The following is a 17,230-nucleotide window of genomic DNA, read 5'->3' on the forward strand; positions in this document are numbered from 1 at the left end:
AGTTCCCCATTTCAAAGCCTAGATGATGGCCATTTTTGCAAGGTTCATAAATACATACTATACAGCATATTCTGTGTTTTGTATCTTATATACCTTTTGCATTTTCTTTGACTCTTTCTGAGCATTCTCTCGGAGTGGTACTTTTCCAAATAACTTCCATCCCAAGTCATTTTGTTTGTCAAGTCTTGCACTTTGTTTTCTAGCAAGCAAATTCCTATAGGAAGACAAGAAAAGGGTTAGGGCATTTCTGGGTATTTACAGAAACGCTAGGACAGCCAAGCCTCTCTAATGAAAACAGGCAGACTTTCCTTGAGAGGATGTGTGATGAACCACAAACTTTAATTCTTCAGGCTTGATTTTCAGAGACACAGAATCATGAGTAGGCAAAAAGACCTTGATCCACCTGTAAGCTTTTTGTTTTTCAACTGTTACACATGTACAAATTCTATAATTTAGAGTTAGGAAATGTCTTTAAGCGTAACAAAGTATATCAGAAAAAGTGAGCTTTGAAGTCAGGCCAGATGTAATCGAAAACCTGGTTCAACCATTCACTAGCTGTGTGTCTCTGAGCAGTAATATTAACCTCTCTTAGCCTCTGTTTCCTCATTTTAACAAGGGTTTTGAACAAATTAAAATTACAGGTACACAATCAGTGCTTAAAGAACAACAGCTGCTTTAGTACTTAACGTCTAGCTTAAATTACCTATAAGGTGAAACCTACATGACCTGTACAAAGCTTCCACACATCATAGAAAGGAAGCCATTCACGAGACCATCACGAGGTCTTCTCTCCCAACAAATACGTCAACAAAAGTCCCAAATAATACAAAATTTATTTTGGTGCATTCATTAAAAACAAAACGTTTCCAGGGCTCACTGGAGAGTGTAAGTACAAATAAACAAAGACGGAAGAAAAGCTTTCGAATGCCAGCTACCTAGAAAGTATAGAAAGACTGATGGAGTCAAGAAATGACTGATGGATGATAAACCTAGAAGTAGGTGAAAGCTGGTTGAGGAATAAGATTTGTACATAGTTTGAAAGTTATTTCCCACAAATTATATCTCCCACAAATTACTACTTGTTAATTACAAAGGCAAAAATAGTTAACTTTACAGTGGAGAAGTCTTAGCCAAGTGATCAAAGCTGGCACTTTAATGACAGGAAAGACAGCATACGCCCCATGTCGATGACAGCTGCCCAAAAATGCATCACCTGAATCTGACCATGAGGAAGCAGGCACACCCGGCAGGCTGAGGGGCAGTCTATGACATAATGATCTAGACTCTTAAAAGTCACAAAAAAACCAAAGGCTGAAGAGTTGCTCCAGATTAAAAGGAGACTGAAGAAAGCTAACATTTAGATGCAGTGGGTGACCCTGTGCCACATCCTGGACCACAGGGGGAAACTATTAAAGATCACCGGAGTGACCAGTGAAATTTGCACAAGGACAGTGAATTAGAAAACAGTATTGGGTTGATGCTGAACTTGATCTTGGTGATGTGAGAGAATGCTCCCGTTTGGAGGACTTACACTGATATGCTTGGGGGAGGAAGGTCACGATCATCACCAACTGGCACCTCCAGTGCTTCAAAAGCTACTTACCTTAAATGGCACTCACAGACTGGTTAAACAAATGGAGTGAAATATAAACAGCTGGTGAATCTGGGCAAAGCATATATGGGAATTCCTTGTATCCTTCTAGCAACTTTCCAATAAATTTTAAATTACATCAAAATAAAGTTACGAAAACTTCAAAAAAGTAAACAAAAAGCTTGCCTGTAATCTTCTTTACTTCTCTGTTGTGGTTATAATGGAATCCACTTCAGAAAGGGTTTCATAACCCAAGGCACTTATATTTACTTTTGTGAGAAACGAACTTTGAGCTGGGTCCAGGCCCAATCTGTTTAACATCACAGACTTATTTAGCCATTGGTGAGACTTGTGCAATTAACAGTGAGGTAAAAACCTCAGGCACCCGGAACCTGGCATTCAGAACTTGGCTGACTACAGTCTGCACTCTGGGTAAGGGAACTGGACGTCAGGGAAGAAGGTGAGGAAGCCGAATGCACTGAGGAAGAGGGGCCGAGGGGGAGGCACACACCTCCAGATGGGACCGAGCCTGCTCCGCGGGGGCGGGAGTCGCCCAGGGTCTAGGGGAGCAGCGAGGGATGGAGAACAGAGCCCTGCAGAAGCGCATGGGTGTGGGGCACGTGGCAGCGAAGCCCAGATCTGCGATCCGGGAGGCTGAGGGTAATGGCGGCGCCCTTGGCGGAGACGTGGCAAGTGGGAGGACCAAGAGGGACAGAGACCTTGGCTTCTCCATCTACTCCTAAGGCTACATGAGTTGGTACAGGTGTAGTACAGATAAAACTAAACCAAAAGTCAAAATTTCATAATTATTTTTAGCATAGGAGCTTAAAACATGATAGGCCACGGCTTTTCAAAGGTTTGTAAAAGCTATCTTTGGGTATATTATTTTTTGTGGATAAGAGGCTGAAGTCACTGCAGGTAACCAGGAGCTCTGGGTGGGAAGGAATCCCTCCCTCCACTGTATGTGTCCTCAGTGGCACCTGGTTCTGGCACAGGTTGCAGAGAGCTGGCCAGAAAAAGGTTCAGTCCCTTGCTCCCCTTTCAGGTCAGCGGGTCACTGGAAGCCTGGCATGGAGCTGGCTGCTGGGCCCAGGGGGCCAGGTAGAGCCATGGACCTGCCTCTGCCCATCACGTGGGTGGAAAACACAGATGGGCAGGGCGAGCCTGTGTGTAAGCTCTGACCCCTTCCCTGAATACCTGTGCCATTGTCCTGACCAGGATCTCCCAGGAGCTGTCAGCAAGCCCAGGCATACACATGGTACTGCTCCTCCCCAGTCCAGAGAGCCCAGAGGGAAGACAGCATGGATCCCCCAGGCTGTCCCTTCAGCAGCCCTGTTTCCCAGAGTTAGCCCAATCCTGCGCCCTCGGACACCCGAGTAATGGAAAAGACGGCAGCCAGAGCCACCGGCCCGGACACGTCACCAGGGGGCAAAGCGCAGCTTCTCTCGTCCTCACTCTTGCTCTGGGCTCTGCAGGGACTCCAGACTTACTCAGCAAAGCCCTCCATGACCGGCCACAGCAGCTGCTTCTAGAGCTCTCACCCTGCGATTTTGTGCCCTGTCCCCTCGCCTCTCCACACACTGTTCCCTTGGGGTGCAGTTGGCCAGAGGGCAGGGCAGTCATCTCAGCACCCCCAGATTGTACCCCCTACACAGCAGGTGCTCCTTATGGGTTTGCTGGTAAACGGAGGAGCCGCCAAGTGTAACTGCAGGGGAGGCAGGCAGAGAGCAAAGATTGCCCCCACTCGGCCACAGAGCGGGCGACCTCGGGGGCACTGACACACACAGACACCCTCACACAGGCTAAAGGTGAGACACAAAACCAGATGAACTAAGGCCAGGACTGGGAACTAAACAGAGGTAATCTCTGAGCAGGGGCAGGAGTCCCCATGGAAGGAAGGGGTGATGGAAGATTGGGGCTGGGAGAAACCCAGGGAGGAGAGGGAGCAGGGGGACACCATGACATGCCACCCGGCCACACCCTCGGGCCTCGGGGGAGGCACCCACGGTGGTGAGTGGGTGAAAAGGAGCAGTGCCGGAGGGCTGGACTCCCGAGGGAGGAGAACTAGTTATTGAGGCCCCTCTGTTCTGTGTCCCCAGCGGAGGGCCCTCCCATGGGAAGCCAAAATCCTGTCAAAGATGTGCTTACTCGAGGAGATTCTCAAGATGGCGGCATGAGTAGGGCGGCGGAAATCTCCTCCCAAAACCATATATATTTTTGAAAATACAACAAATATAACTATTCCTAAAAGAGAGACCAGAAGATGGAGTACACCAGCCAAGCTACATCTACGAGAACTCAGCATCTCACGGAGGGGGTAAGATGCAAAGCCGTGACCTGGGGGGACCCGAGCACTCCCCCCACCCCAGCTCACCGGCGGGGGGAAAGGAGTCAGAGTGGGGAGGGAGCGGAAGCCCAGGACTGCTGAACACCCAGCCCCAGTGACCTGCACCGGGAGCACAGACACACAGCGCATGGGGCTCTGGATACCAGAGAAACGGAAGAGCGAAATCCGAGACTAAGACTGCGAACAGGTTCCCACAGCCGGCTCCCCTCGGATGAAAGAAAAGCAGGCGCTTTCAAAGTCTTAAAGAGACAAGGGTTTAACAGGTGGACAAAATCGTCCTGGCAGACTCAGCCCAGCAGGCTGGGAACTTTAAGGAACATCAGGTGCCCTAACCCCCTGGGTGGCAATGCAGCTCCAAAGCCCCTCATAACGATAAGCAGCAGCCTGCCATTCACTCCCCCCACCACCTGCACTGCAAGCAAACTGCTGACCCACCACTGCTGTGGACCAGCTGGGGAGCAGCCCCACCCACAGCAACCACAAAGAGGCTTCTCCCTGTGCGCGTAACCGGCCCAGACCCAGAGGCTGCCCCCCGCATGCAGTTGACTGGCACAAAGACAGGAGACAGGCACAGAGTCCAGGAGGCATGAAGGGGCTCTGTTCTGGCGGCAAATAGGCACAGCTGGCCAGTGACACCCGCCAGTGTCCTAGGCCATCCCAAGGGCCACGCCACCAACAGCAGCTCAGGGAATTAACCCGAGGCTGCTCCCTGTGTATGGTTGACTGGCACAAGCAGTGGAGATGGGCAAGGTGAACAGCAAGCAGGAAGGGACTTTGTTCTCCCAGATGACACACATGCCACTCGCCGGCGACCACTCCCATCACCATTAAAAGGCAGAAGAACCTTGTTCAGTCCAAAATCCCTCAAACACCAGGGAGAGGACTTGGTGAGACTGAAATCACCAATCCTCCTGAAAAAGAATTCAAAACAAAAGTCATAAGCATGCTGATGGAGCTACAGAGAAATATGCAAGAGCTAAGGGATGAATTCAGGAGGGAGAACAGAAATGAAACAAACAATGGAAGGATTTAAGAGCAGAATAGATGAGGTGGAAGAGACTGTTAATGGAATAGAAATCAGAGAACAGGAATACAGAGAAGCTGAGGCAGAGAGAGATAAAGGATCTCTAGGCATGAAAGAATATTAAGAGAACTGTGTGACCAATCCAAATGGAACAACATCCACATTACAGGGGTACCAGAAGGAAAGAGAGAAAAAGGGATAGAGTGTCTTTGAAGAAATAATTGCTGACAACTTCCCCAAGCTGGGGGAGGAAATAGTCTCTCAGACCATGGAAGTCCACAGATCTCCTAACACCAGGGATCCAAGAGGACAACACCAAGACATATAATAATTAAAATGGCAAAGATCAAAGACAAGGACAAAGTATTAAAAGAAGCCAGAGAGAGAAAAAAGGTCACCTACAAAGGAAAACCCATTAGGCGATCATCAGACTTCTCAGCAGAAACCTTACAGGCCAGAGGGGAATAACATGATATATTCAATGCAATGAAACAGAAAGGCTCAAACCAAGAATACTGTATCCAGCAAGATTATCATTTAAATTTGAAGGAGGGATTAAACAATTCCCAGATAAGCAAAAGTTGAGGGAATTTACCACCCAAAAAACCATCTCTACAGTGTATTTTAGAGGGACTGCTCTAGATGGAAGTGCTCCTAAGGCTAAATAGATGTCACCAGAGAAAATAAAACCACAGCAAAGAAATCAGACCAACCAAATACTAACTTAATGGAAAATAAAATCAGCTATCAACAAAATCAGTCAAGGGAAACACAAAGAGTACACAATAAAACACCTAACATATAAAGAGTGGAGGAGGAAGAAAAAGGGAGAGAAATAAAGACTTATCAGAATATGTTGATAGTAGTGTAGTGAGTGAGTTAAGTTAGATGGTTAGGTAGTAAAGAAGCTATCCTTGAACCTTTGGTAACCATGAATCCGAAGCCTGCAATGGCAGTAAGTACATATCTATTGATAATCACCCTAACTGTAAATGGACTGAATGCACCAATCAAAAGACACAGAGTAATAGAATGGATAAAAAAGGAAGACCCATCTATATGCTGCTTACAAGAGACTCACTTCAAACCCAAAGACACACACAGACTAAAAGTGAAGGGATGGAAAAAGATACTTCATGCAAACAATAGGGAGAAAAAAAGCAGGTGTTGCAGTACTTGTATCAGACAAGATAGACGTCAAAACAAAGAAAGTAACAAGAGATAAAGGACATTACATAATGATAAAGGGGTCAGTCCAACAAGAGGATATAACCATTATAAATATATATGCACCCAATAAAGGAGCACCACCATATGTGAAACAAATACTAACAGAATTAAAGGAGGAAAGAGAATGCAATGCATTTATTTTAGGAAACTTCAACATACCACTCACTCCAAAGGACAGATCCACCAGAGAGAAAATAAGGACACAGAGGCACTGAACAACACATTAGAACAGAGGGACTTAACAGACATTTATAGAACTCTACACCCAAAAGCAGCAGGATACACATTCTTCCCAAGTGCACATGGAACATTTTCCAGAATAGATCACATACTAGGTCACAAAAAGAGCCTCAGTAAAATCAAAAAGATTGAAATTGTACCAACCAACTTCTCAGATCACAAAGGTATAAAACTAAAAATAAATTGTACAAATTAAACAAAAAGACTCCTGAACACATAGAGGCTTAACAACATGCTCCTAAATAATCAATGGATCAATGACCAAATAAAAACACAGATCAAGCAATATATGGAGGCAAGTGAAAACAACAGCACAATGCCCCAACTTCTGTGGGATGCAGCGAAGGCAGTTCTAAGAGGAAAGTATATAGCAATCCAGGTCTATTTAAAAAGGAAGAACAATCCCAAATGAATAGTCTAAAGTCACAATTATTTAAACTGGAAAAAGAAGAACAAACGAGGCCCAAAGTCAGCAGGAGGGACATAATAAAGATCAGAGAAGAAATAAATAAAATTGAGAAGAATAAAACTATAGAGAAAAATCAATGAACCCAAGAGCTTGTTTTTTGAGAACATAAACAAAATAGATAAACCCCTAGCCAGACTTATTAAGAGAAAAAGAGAATCTATAAACATAAACAGAATCAGAAATGAGAAAGGAAAAACCACAACAGACACCACAGAAATACAAAGAATTATTAGAAAATACTATGAAAATCTATATGCTAACAAACTGAATAACCTAGAAGAAATGGACAACTTTCTAGAAAAATACAACCTTCCAAGACTAACCAAGGAAGAAACAGAAAATCTAAACAGACCAATTACCAGCAATGAAATTGAATCAGTAATCAAAAAACTACCCAAGAACAAAATCCCCAGACCAGATGGATTCAAAGCTAAATTTTATTAGACATTTAGAGAGGACATAATACCCATTCTCCTTAAAGTTTTCCAAAAAATAGAGGAGGAGGGAATACTGCCAAACTCATTCTATGAAGCCAGCATCACTCTAATACCAAAACCAGGCAAAGACAACACAAAAAAAGGAAACTACAGACCAATATCCCTGATGAACATAGATGCAAAAATACTCAACAAAGTATTAGCAAACTGAATTCAAAAATACATCAAGAGGATCATACACCACGATCAAGTGGGATTCATCTCGGGGATGCAAGGATGGTACAACATTCGAAAATCCATGAACATCATCCACCACATCCACAAAAAGAAGGACAAAAACCATATGATCATCTCTATAGATGCTGAAAAAGCATTTGACAAAATTCAACATCCATTCATGATAAAAACTCTCAACAAAATGGGTAGAGAGGGCAAGTACCTCAACAGAATAAAGGCCATATACAACAAACCCACAGACAACATCATACTGAACAGCGAGAAGATGAAAGCTTTTCACCTAAGATCGGGAACAAGACAAGGATGCCCACTCTCTCCGTTTTTATTCAACATAGTACTGGAGGTCCTAGCCATGGGAATCAGGCTACACAAAGAATTAAAAGGCATCCAGATTGGTAAGGAAGAAGTGAAACTGTCACTGTTTGCAGATGACATGATATTGTACATAAAAAACCCAAAAGAATCTCCAAAATGACTAGAACTAATATCTGAACTCAGCAAAGTTGCAGGGTACAAAATTAATACACAGAAATCTGTTGCATTCCTATACACTAACGATGAACTAGCAGAAAGAGAAATCAGGAAAACAATTCCATTCACAATTGCATCAAAAAGAATAAAATACCTAGGAATAAACCTAACCAAGGAAGTGAAAGACCTATACCCTAAAAACTAAAAGACACTTTTAAAAGAAATTAAACAGGACACTAATAAATGGAAATTCATCCCACACTCTTGGGTAGGAATAATTAATATCGTCAAAATGGCCATCCTGCCTAAAGCAATATACAGATTCAATGCAATCCCTATCAAAATACCAAGAGCATTCTTCAACAAAATGGAACAAATAGTTCTAAAATTCATATGGAACCACAAAGGACCCTGAATAGCCAAAGCAATACTGAGAAGGAAGAATAAAGAAGGGAGGATTATGCTCCCCAACTTCAGGCTCTACTACAAAGCCACAGCAATCAAGACAATTTGGTACTGGCACAAGAACAGACCCATAGACCAGTGGAGCAGAATAGAGAGTCCAGATATTAACCCAAGCATATATGGTCAATTAATATACTATAAAGGAGCCGTGGACATACAATGGGGGAAATGACAGCCTCTTCAACAGCTGATGTTGGCAAAACTGGGCAGCTACATGTAAGAGAATGAAACTGGATTACTGCCTAACTCCATACACAAAGGTGAACTCGAAATGGATCAAAGACCTGAATGTAAGTCATGAAACCATACAACTCTTAGAAGAAAACATGGGCAAAACTCTCTTGAATACAAACATGAGCAACTTCTTCATGAACACATCTCCCCGGGCAAGGGAAACAAAAGCAAAAATGAACAGGTGGGACTATATCAAACTAAAAAGCTTCTGTTCAGCAAAGGACACCATCAGGAGGACAAAAAGACATCCTACAGTATGGGAGAATATATTCATAAATGACATATCCAATAAGGGGTTGACATCCAAATTATATAAAGAGCTCACACACCTCAATAAAAAGCAAATAATCCAATTAAAAAATGGGCAGAGGATCTGAACAGACACTTCTCCAAAGAAGAAATTCAGATGGCCAACCAGCACATGAAAAGATGCTCCACATCGCTAATCATCAGAGAAACGCAAATTAAAACCATAATGAGATATCACCTCACACCAGTAAGGATGGTCACCATCCAAAAGACAAACAACAACAAATGTTGGAGAGGATGTGGAGAAAGGGGAGCCCTCCTACACTGTTGATGGGAATGTAAATTAGTTCCACTATTGTGGAAAGCAGTATGGATGTTCCCAAAAAAGTCAAAATAGAAATACCATTTGACCCAGGAATTCCACTCCTAGGAATTTACCCTAAAAATGCAGGAGAAATCAGGAAAACAACTCTATTCACAGCTGCACCATAAACATATGTACCCCTATGTTTATCGCAGCAATATTTACAATAGCTAAGAAATGGAAGCAACCTTAGTGTCCATCAGTAGATGAATGGATAAAGAAGAGGTGGTACATGTACACAATGGAATATCATTCAGCTGTAAGAAGAAAACAAATCCTACTGACATGGATGGAGCTGGAGGGTATTATGCTCAGTGAAATAAGCCAGGTGGAGAAAGACAAGTATTGAATGATTTCACTCATCTGTGGAGCATAAGAACAAAGCAAAAACTGAAGGAGCTAAACAGCAGCAGATTCACAGAACCCAAGAATGGACTAATAGTTACCAAAGGGAAAGGGACCTGGGAGATGGGTGGGAAGGGAGGGAGAAGGGGAAAAAGGGGCCTTACGATTAGCAGACATAATGTTGGGGAGGTGCACAGGGAGGGCAGTACAACACAGAGAAGAGAAGTAGTGACTCTAAAGCATCTTACTAAGCTGATGGACAAGTACTATTTTGGGGTATGTGGGGGGGACTTGATGATGGGGGAGTCTAGTAACCATAATGTTGCTCATCTAACTGTATATTAATGATACCAAAATTTAAAAAAAATAAAAGATGCACATACCCCACTGCCATTATTATGGGCCTCAGCTGTTGACCTCGGTCTCTGAAGAGCAGGGCAGCACACACACCGAGACAGGTGCTCTTACTGCACCTGAAGGGAGTCCAGCCCCCAGGCATTAACAAGCACCCAGTGTGGTGGCTGGACAGTCCCCCTCCACCCTACAGGGCACAACCACAGTTTTACCAGAGATCTGTCCTCCCACCCAAGAAAACCCACCTGGCAACTCTCCCCCTCCCAACCCTCATACCACAGCTAGGACTGGGCCCCTTATTCCCTGAGGTCCACTCAGGGGGCACAAGGGGAGGCATCTGTGGACTTTTCGAAAGGAGATGACACCCACTTCTCCTAAGAGACCAGCTACATGTTAAAAGCCTCCCTGGGCCTTGCCCTGGAAGCATCCTCTGCAGGCAGCAGCCAGAGTGGAGATGTTCCCTCAATAAGCCTCCAAGCCTCACTCAGTCCGTGGATTCCAGGAGTTGGCTCGGCCCCAGCCCTGCTCTCCAACCCTCCTCCCCGCATCTTCAGGAACCCCAGACACCCCCATGTGCCCTGCGTGTGTGTGCCTGTGGAGAAAGTGGAGGTTTCTATGGGCAGGATTCTCACTTGGCTCCGGTCGGCTGGCTCACTACACACGTGTGGGCAATACCTTGTTACTGACTCTATATAAAGAGCTCCGCCCAGTGCTCTGGGCTGCTGCACGGCTGCAGGAGAGCAGAGGCTGGGGTAGTGGCAGTGCCAAGGACAGGGACTGAGACGGCTGTGTGGGCAGAGAGGCCCAGAGGCAGAGGCCGGCTTGCTGCGGCAGACTCGCTCTGAGTGGACAGGATTGTAGTGCTTGACCTGCCACCGTGGGAATAAAGTTGGATATAAACCCTTCACCCCAAGAAGTAACAACTTAGAGAAGTTATGGGACACCAATGACAAAGTAATGTTAAAATAGCGGCATGTTCTTTCCGCCTGGCAGCTGTCCTGTGAAGCCAGAAGTGCACAGGTACCCCAGGGAGGGCCGCGCCTCAAGTATGTAACTGTGTCGGCATTGGGAACACGACCAGCCACTGCACAGTCAGTGAGACAAAACAGGCCCTCAGGATCCCGCTCCGCACCAACAACCGTCCTCACCACCAACGAGTCTGCACGGACTATGACTGGAGCTGTCCTCTCAACCGCCTCCACACCGTCAGTTAGTAGGATCTTTACTTTCATAGGCCTGTCCAGTGCACCCCCACAGGCGGGATGTATAGAGAAGACTGTCATCGAAAAGAGGCCAAGCAGGGCTGGGAGGAGAGCCGTGCCTGTCCCTCAGGTCACTCGGCCCACGTGGTTTCCTCGGCCGCTCTGCTGAGCAAGAGCCTGCCTGCGCACACTGCACCAGTAGAAATGACACACCACAGCCAGTGTTTTCCCTCTAAAGAGTGTTTCCCAGTTTGAAATATTTGTTGACATTTTCTAAATATCAAGAAATCACAGGAAAACCAGGATTTCTGGCATCTCCTGAAGTACTGGGGGTTCTGGCCACAGAGGGCCTGTGCTCCTGCATGACAATTAGCCAGAGCAGAGCAGTGCCTCGGGCTGAGACATGCTGCGTGTGGTTCCACCACCTGCATCCCACCTCATTACACCTGCTATTTCAGCATTCTGATCACTTGTTTGCAGGGGCAATTCCAGGTCTTGAGTTGGGGGAGGGGGGCAGCTGCAGCTTATATAATTTGGGAGATCCTCTTTAAGAAAAAAATTGTTTAATCATGAACACAAAATTAGGTACAAGTGGGGGTTTCTGATGGTTAACATCACTAACATCATAATTCCAACTCTGTTTCTTTGGCTTTTGAAACCTGGGACACACTTAGAGATGAAACTCCAGCAAGGACTTACATCCAAAGTTCCATCTCTCCATCTTTCAGACAAGAAATCATGTATGCAAAGGCCTGAGCCCTTCTTCTCAGGTGTTGTGGGGCTAGGTCACTACTTTCACCCCTGCCCCTCACTAATTTAACCGTGGGACATTAAAGTCAAAAGAAGGTAATTCCAGGGCCAGTCTAAAATGCTCACTGACAACAAAAGGTCATGAGGTGCTGGATCTGTCCCTGCCCTACTGAATTCCAAAGTACTTGAAGTGTGTGCCAAGAGCAGCATGGGCCCTACAGCATGTACTCCAAATATTCCTAGATAGTATCAACTTGTCATTCTGTCTCCATCATCAGAACACACAGCCCATGAGGGTGAGCACTGTGCCCTCCGTCTACTGTGCCACCTCTGCCATCCAGGAGAGCATTGCCACACAGAAGAACCCTCAAAGTCACTGAATGCACGCTTTTGTGGGGAATCAGTCCTGCCCATTTAAAATAGAGAAAGCTACGATTCAGAGAGGCTGGCAAGTCCTGCCCAGAGATATACAGCTAAGCAACACAGAAGGGAGACTCAGACCTGAGTATCTGAGGCTGCTACCTGGCAAATCTGGAGTTGACACTGTCCCAGAAGACAAAGGGCAGCTGGAAGGGAAGGCTGCAATCCTCCCCGACCTGGTGGAGCAGGTTCCACGAGCCACAGACACTCATCAGGGATTTCTCAAAGCGTCAGTCTTGAGAAATAAACCCCCAAAACCCTCCTCCTTCAAGACACTGCACACCTGAACTCCTGTTTGTGATCAGGTGATTCCTTGGGGCTTCTTGCTCTTTCCCTCCTTTGTCTCACTAACAGAAACCGTTGGGCCTTCTGATTCCAAAGCGATCAGAAATAGGCTGAAACAGCCCAGTTCCATAAGAACAGACGGGCAGGTATCTTCTCCACTTTCTGAGCCACAGTTACCTTTTAGAGATCACCTGTCAGGCGCCTCCTCTTTCACCAGGCACTTTACATGTATCTCATGTGTGAAACAACCCTACAAGAAGGGTATTATATTCACCGTTGCTCAGACAGAAAACCGAGGCTCAGTGAGGTTAAGAAATTTGCTCCTAATAAAATAGGTGATGGATAATCCCTGGGGAAAGAAAAATAAATTTGCTCCTGAAGGGACACCCAAATCCTGGTACTCATCTGGGGTAGAGAAGGCAAAATCTTGAATGACTGATTCCTCTAAGGCACCCTTCATAGGTATTTTTCCAGACCCCCCCACTCCTCAAAAACTGGCACTCCATTGCCACATATATGTACACTGGGCCTCTGACTCTGAAAATGCCAGGGGGAAAGGCCAGTCACTTCAACTGTCACAGAAATACAAAATAAACCTCCTCTGTGGTAAAGTTCTACCTACCCCACAGAAAATACGAAGAAAGAAAGACACTGAGGTGCTCTTACTGTGATCGATCATTACTCCAAAAATTCCCGGTTCCACACACCAGTTAAAAGTACCTAAGAGCTAGAAATACTTAGTCTCTCCTCCTTCAGAAAATGTTACGTGAGTAGCATCTAATGCTAAAAAGCTGATCCCTAAAAACAGAGGCAGCGGTCAAGCTGAAGGAGCGTGGTGAGCATCAGCCAGCACAGGTCTGAGAACACAGGCCCTGCAAGCATCCGGCACAGAGCGCCCCTGCTGGATACGCAGGATCACACCCAGGTCAAATGCAAGAATGGCCACGGAACACCTCTGCCCAAGGTGCGGTGGCGTGAGAGGCGAAATCATATTAAAGCCTACAAACGGGGTAAAGCCCTCGCTCCAGTTAAGTCTCCCACTACAAAAGCAAGGCAGGCAGGACAGCAATGACAAACCTGTCCATTAACAGGAGCGCAGGAGAGGTGGCCATGGCATCTACTGTAACCACACAGCTCTGGAAGGCCAGCCGCAGCAGCACTGGCTCTCCCCGCGCGACGTTCCTGGCAAGCCAGAGCTACGGTCCCAGGGAGGCACCATGGGCGCCCTTCCGAGTCCTGCTCCACACAGTCTGGAAGGTTAAGGCACACAGGACGGGGCAGATCAGCTGGAAAGGCAGGTGGCAGGGGTGGGCGGGGCTCTGACTCTTGCCTAGTCACAGGGAGGGAGGGGTCGAGCAGGCAGGGACAAGGCCTTGCGACCGGTTCCCCCGGCCCCGCACAGCTGCACTCTCGAATCTGCAGAGACCCAGAGCCACACCATGCAGGAAGAGGCTATACTAGCCACAAAACCCACAGCCACCTATGGCCGGGAGGGAAGGCGAGATCCCACTTGAAACAACCCTGGGCATCTCCTGTGTGCCAGGCACTGTGCTTTGTAAAAAAGCGAACAGGTGTCTAGGTGAGTCACAAACATGGTCACATAAATCCCTGTCCATGTATCTACATTAGAACCTTCACTGGAGGATTCCCCCATCTTTAGGAGTTCACATACCATTAAACATTTTTAAAGGACAAGATCTAACTAACAACTTCAACAGAACTCATCTATTCAAACCCACAAGCAGTTACTACAGGTTACTAGCCCTTGGGGCAGGCATCATTCGATCACGTGTCAACAATTAGCCCGTGGTCCTCCACATAAGTGGCCAGGATCGTCTTCTTAATAATCAGCTCCAACATCCCTTTGAAAAAGAAAACAATCTGTTTGTGTGTTTGTGGGTTTGTAGCTGCACGAAAAGAGCCTAACTGGAAACAATCAGTAGATGGCCATCTCTGGTAAGAGGAGGTGGTAAGGAGCAAAGGGAATTTTATGTTCAGAAATTTCTATATTAAAAAAATTCAAACAAGCATGTATTACTTTTGCAATTAAAAAAAAAATCAGACAGACAATCAAATATTGGCAACAACATGGCACAGGAGTGATACTGAGCTAGTTTTTGCCAGGCCCAGGGGCAGGGGAACAAAATCCCTGCCAGTGCAACTGACATGGGGTGGGTGGCTGACCAACAGAGATACTCTTGACACCACAGGCCACAAGCTGGGTGTCAGACGAGAGGCAGCATCACCAGGGTACTGGCAAGAAACACAAATTCGTGAGCCCCACCCAGACCTACTGAGGCAGAAAGTATGGCGTGTGGCCCGGCAATCTGTTTCAGTGAGTCCTCCAGGTGGTTCTGAAGCTCACTCAAGTTTGAGAAGCACTGTTCTGACTACGGTTGCACACTTACAATTCTTGTTATCCTGCCTGAGACTTATCATCTCACCACTGCCCAAGGCATCACATCCACAGTTCTGGGTCCGGCCTCACCCTGAGCCCTCTCTCAGGACACCTGTGTCCTCCTGCACCGCAGAACCTACAGCTTCGTGTTCCTACATCCTTCCAGATTCTCCCTCAACCGGCAATAGTCATGTTTTATATACTACACCTCGGCAAACAAATTTCTAAAAATATCTTTAATTAAAAAACAAAGAGGGGATGGAGCCAAGATGGCGGCGTGAGTAGAGCAGTGGAAATCTCCTCCCAAAAACACATAGATCTATGAAAATATAACAAAGAAAACTCTTCCTAAAAAAGAGACCAGAGGACACAGGACAACATCCAGACCACATCCACACCTGCAAGAACCCAGCGCCTTGCGAAGGGGGGCTCCACCATTTTGGAGGAGCAGCCCCAGCCAGGCCACGCCCACAGCAACAGCGGAGATGAACTCCATTCCAGCCCGGCAGGTAGCAGAAGCCCTGTCTGTGCACAGCTGCCCAGTACCAGCCACTAGAGGTCGCTGTTCTCCCAGGAGAGGAAGGCCACAAACCAACAAGCAGGGAAGCTCTCCCAGCGGTCACTTGTACCAGCTCTGCAAACTGTCTCTATCACCATGAAAAGGCAAAACTACAGGCAGACAAAGATCACAGAGACAACACCTGAGAGGGAGACAGACCTAACCAGTCCTCCTGAAAAAGAATTCAAAATAAAAATCATGAACATGCTGACAGAGATGCAGAGAAAAATGTAAGAGCAATGGGATGAGATGCAGAGAAAAATGCAAGAGCAGTGGGATGAGATGCAGAGAAAAATGCAAGAGCAGTGGGATGAAGTCCGGAAGGAGATCACAGATGTCAGGAAGGAGATCACAGAAGTGAAACAATCCCTGGAAGGATTTATAAGCAGAATGGATAAGATGCAAGAGGCCATTGAAGGAACAGAAACCAGAGAACAGGAACATATAGAAGCTGACATAGAGAGAGATAAAAGGATCTCCAGGAATGAAACAACACTAAGAGAAATATGTGACCAATCCAAAAGGAATAATATTCGTGTTATAGGGGTACCAGAAGAAGAAGAAAGAGGAAAAGGGATAGAAAGTCTCTTTGAAGAAATAATTGCTGAAAACGTCCCCAAACTGGGGGAGGAAATAATCGAACAGACCACGGAATTACACAGAACTCCCAATAGAAAGGATCCAAGGAGGACAACACCAAGACACATAGTAATTAAAATGGCAAGGATCAAGGACAAGGAAAGAGTTTTAAAGGCAGCTAGAGAGAAAAAGGTCACCTATAAAGGAAAACCCATCAGGCTATCATCAGACTTCTCAACAGAAACCCTACAGGCCAGAAGAGAATGGCATGATATACTTAATGCAATGAAACAGAAGGGCCTTGAACCAAGGATACTATATCCAGCACGACTATCATTTAAATATGATGGTGGGATCAAACAATTCCCAGACAAGCAAAAGCTGAGGGAATTTGCTTCCCACAGACCACCTCTACAGGGCATCTTACAGGGACTGCTCTAGATGGGAGCACCCCTAAAAAGAGCACAGAACAAAACACACAACATATGAAGAATGGAGGAGGAGGAATAAGAAGGGAGAGAAGAAAAGAATCTCCAGACAGTGTATATAACAGCTCAATAAGCGAGCTAAGTTAGGCAGTAAGACACTAAAGAAGCTAACCTTGAACCTTTGGTAACCACGAACCTAAAGCCTGCAATGGCAATAAGTACATACCTCTCAATAGTCACCCTAAATGTAAATGGACTTAATGCACCAATCAAAAGACATAGAGTAATAGAATGGATAAAAAAGCAAGACCCATCTATATGCTGCCTAAAAGAAACTCACCTCAAACCCAAAACCAAGCACAGACTAAAAGTCAAAGGATGGAAAAACATATTTCAGGCAAACAACAGTGAGAAGAAGGCAGGGGTTGCAGTACTAATATCAGACAAAATAGACTTCAAAACAAAGAAAGTAACAAGAGATAAAGAAGGAAACTACATAATGATAAAGGGCTCAGTCCAACAAGAAGATATAACCATTCTAAATATATATGC

The 17,230-nt window shown here is 45.7% G+C and overlaps 1 protein-coding gene across 15 annotated transcripts in view; it reads right to left on the reverse strand.

Moving 5' to 3' along the window:
• Nucleotides 1-17,230, reverse strand: part of LOC108410090 (TBC1 domain family member 14) — a 239,441-nt gene that overhangs the window by 54,909 nt on the left and 167,302 nt on the right. For 14 of the 15 annotated variants that reach the window (XR_012131897.1, XR_005054293.2, XM_073238028.1 and 11 more), the window contains one exon: nt 94-214. Coding sequence is in view for 13 of the 15 variants with exons in the window: in XM_073238028.1 (XP_073094129.1) it covers nt 94-214 (121 nt within the window). In the remaining 2 variants the exon portion in view is untranslated. Of the gene's footprint in view, nt 1-93; nt 215-13,791; nt 13,988-17,230 lie in introns of those variants that run through there. The other variant, XM_017681049.3, reaches the window with a different exon arrangement.

Source organism: Manis javanica, chromosome 5 (genome assembly GCF_040802235.1).
Source record: "Manis javanica isolate MJ-LG chromosome 5, MJ_LKY, whole genome shotgun sequence".
Lineage (NCBI taxonomy): Eukaryota > Metazoa > Chordata > Mammalia > Pholidota > Manidae > Manis > Manis javanica.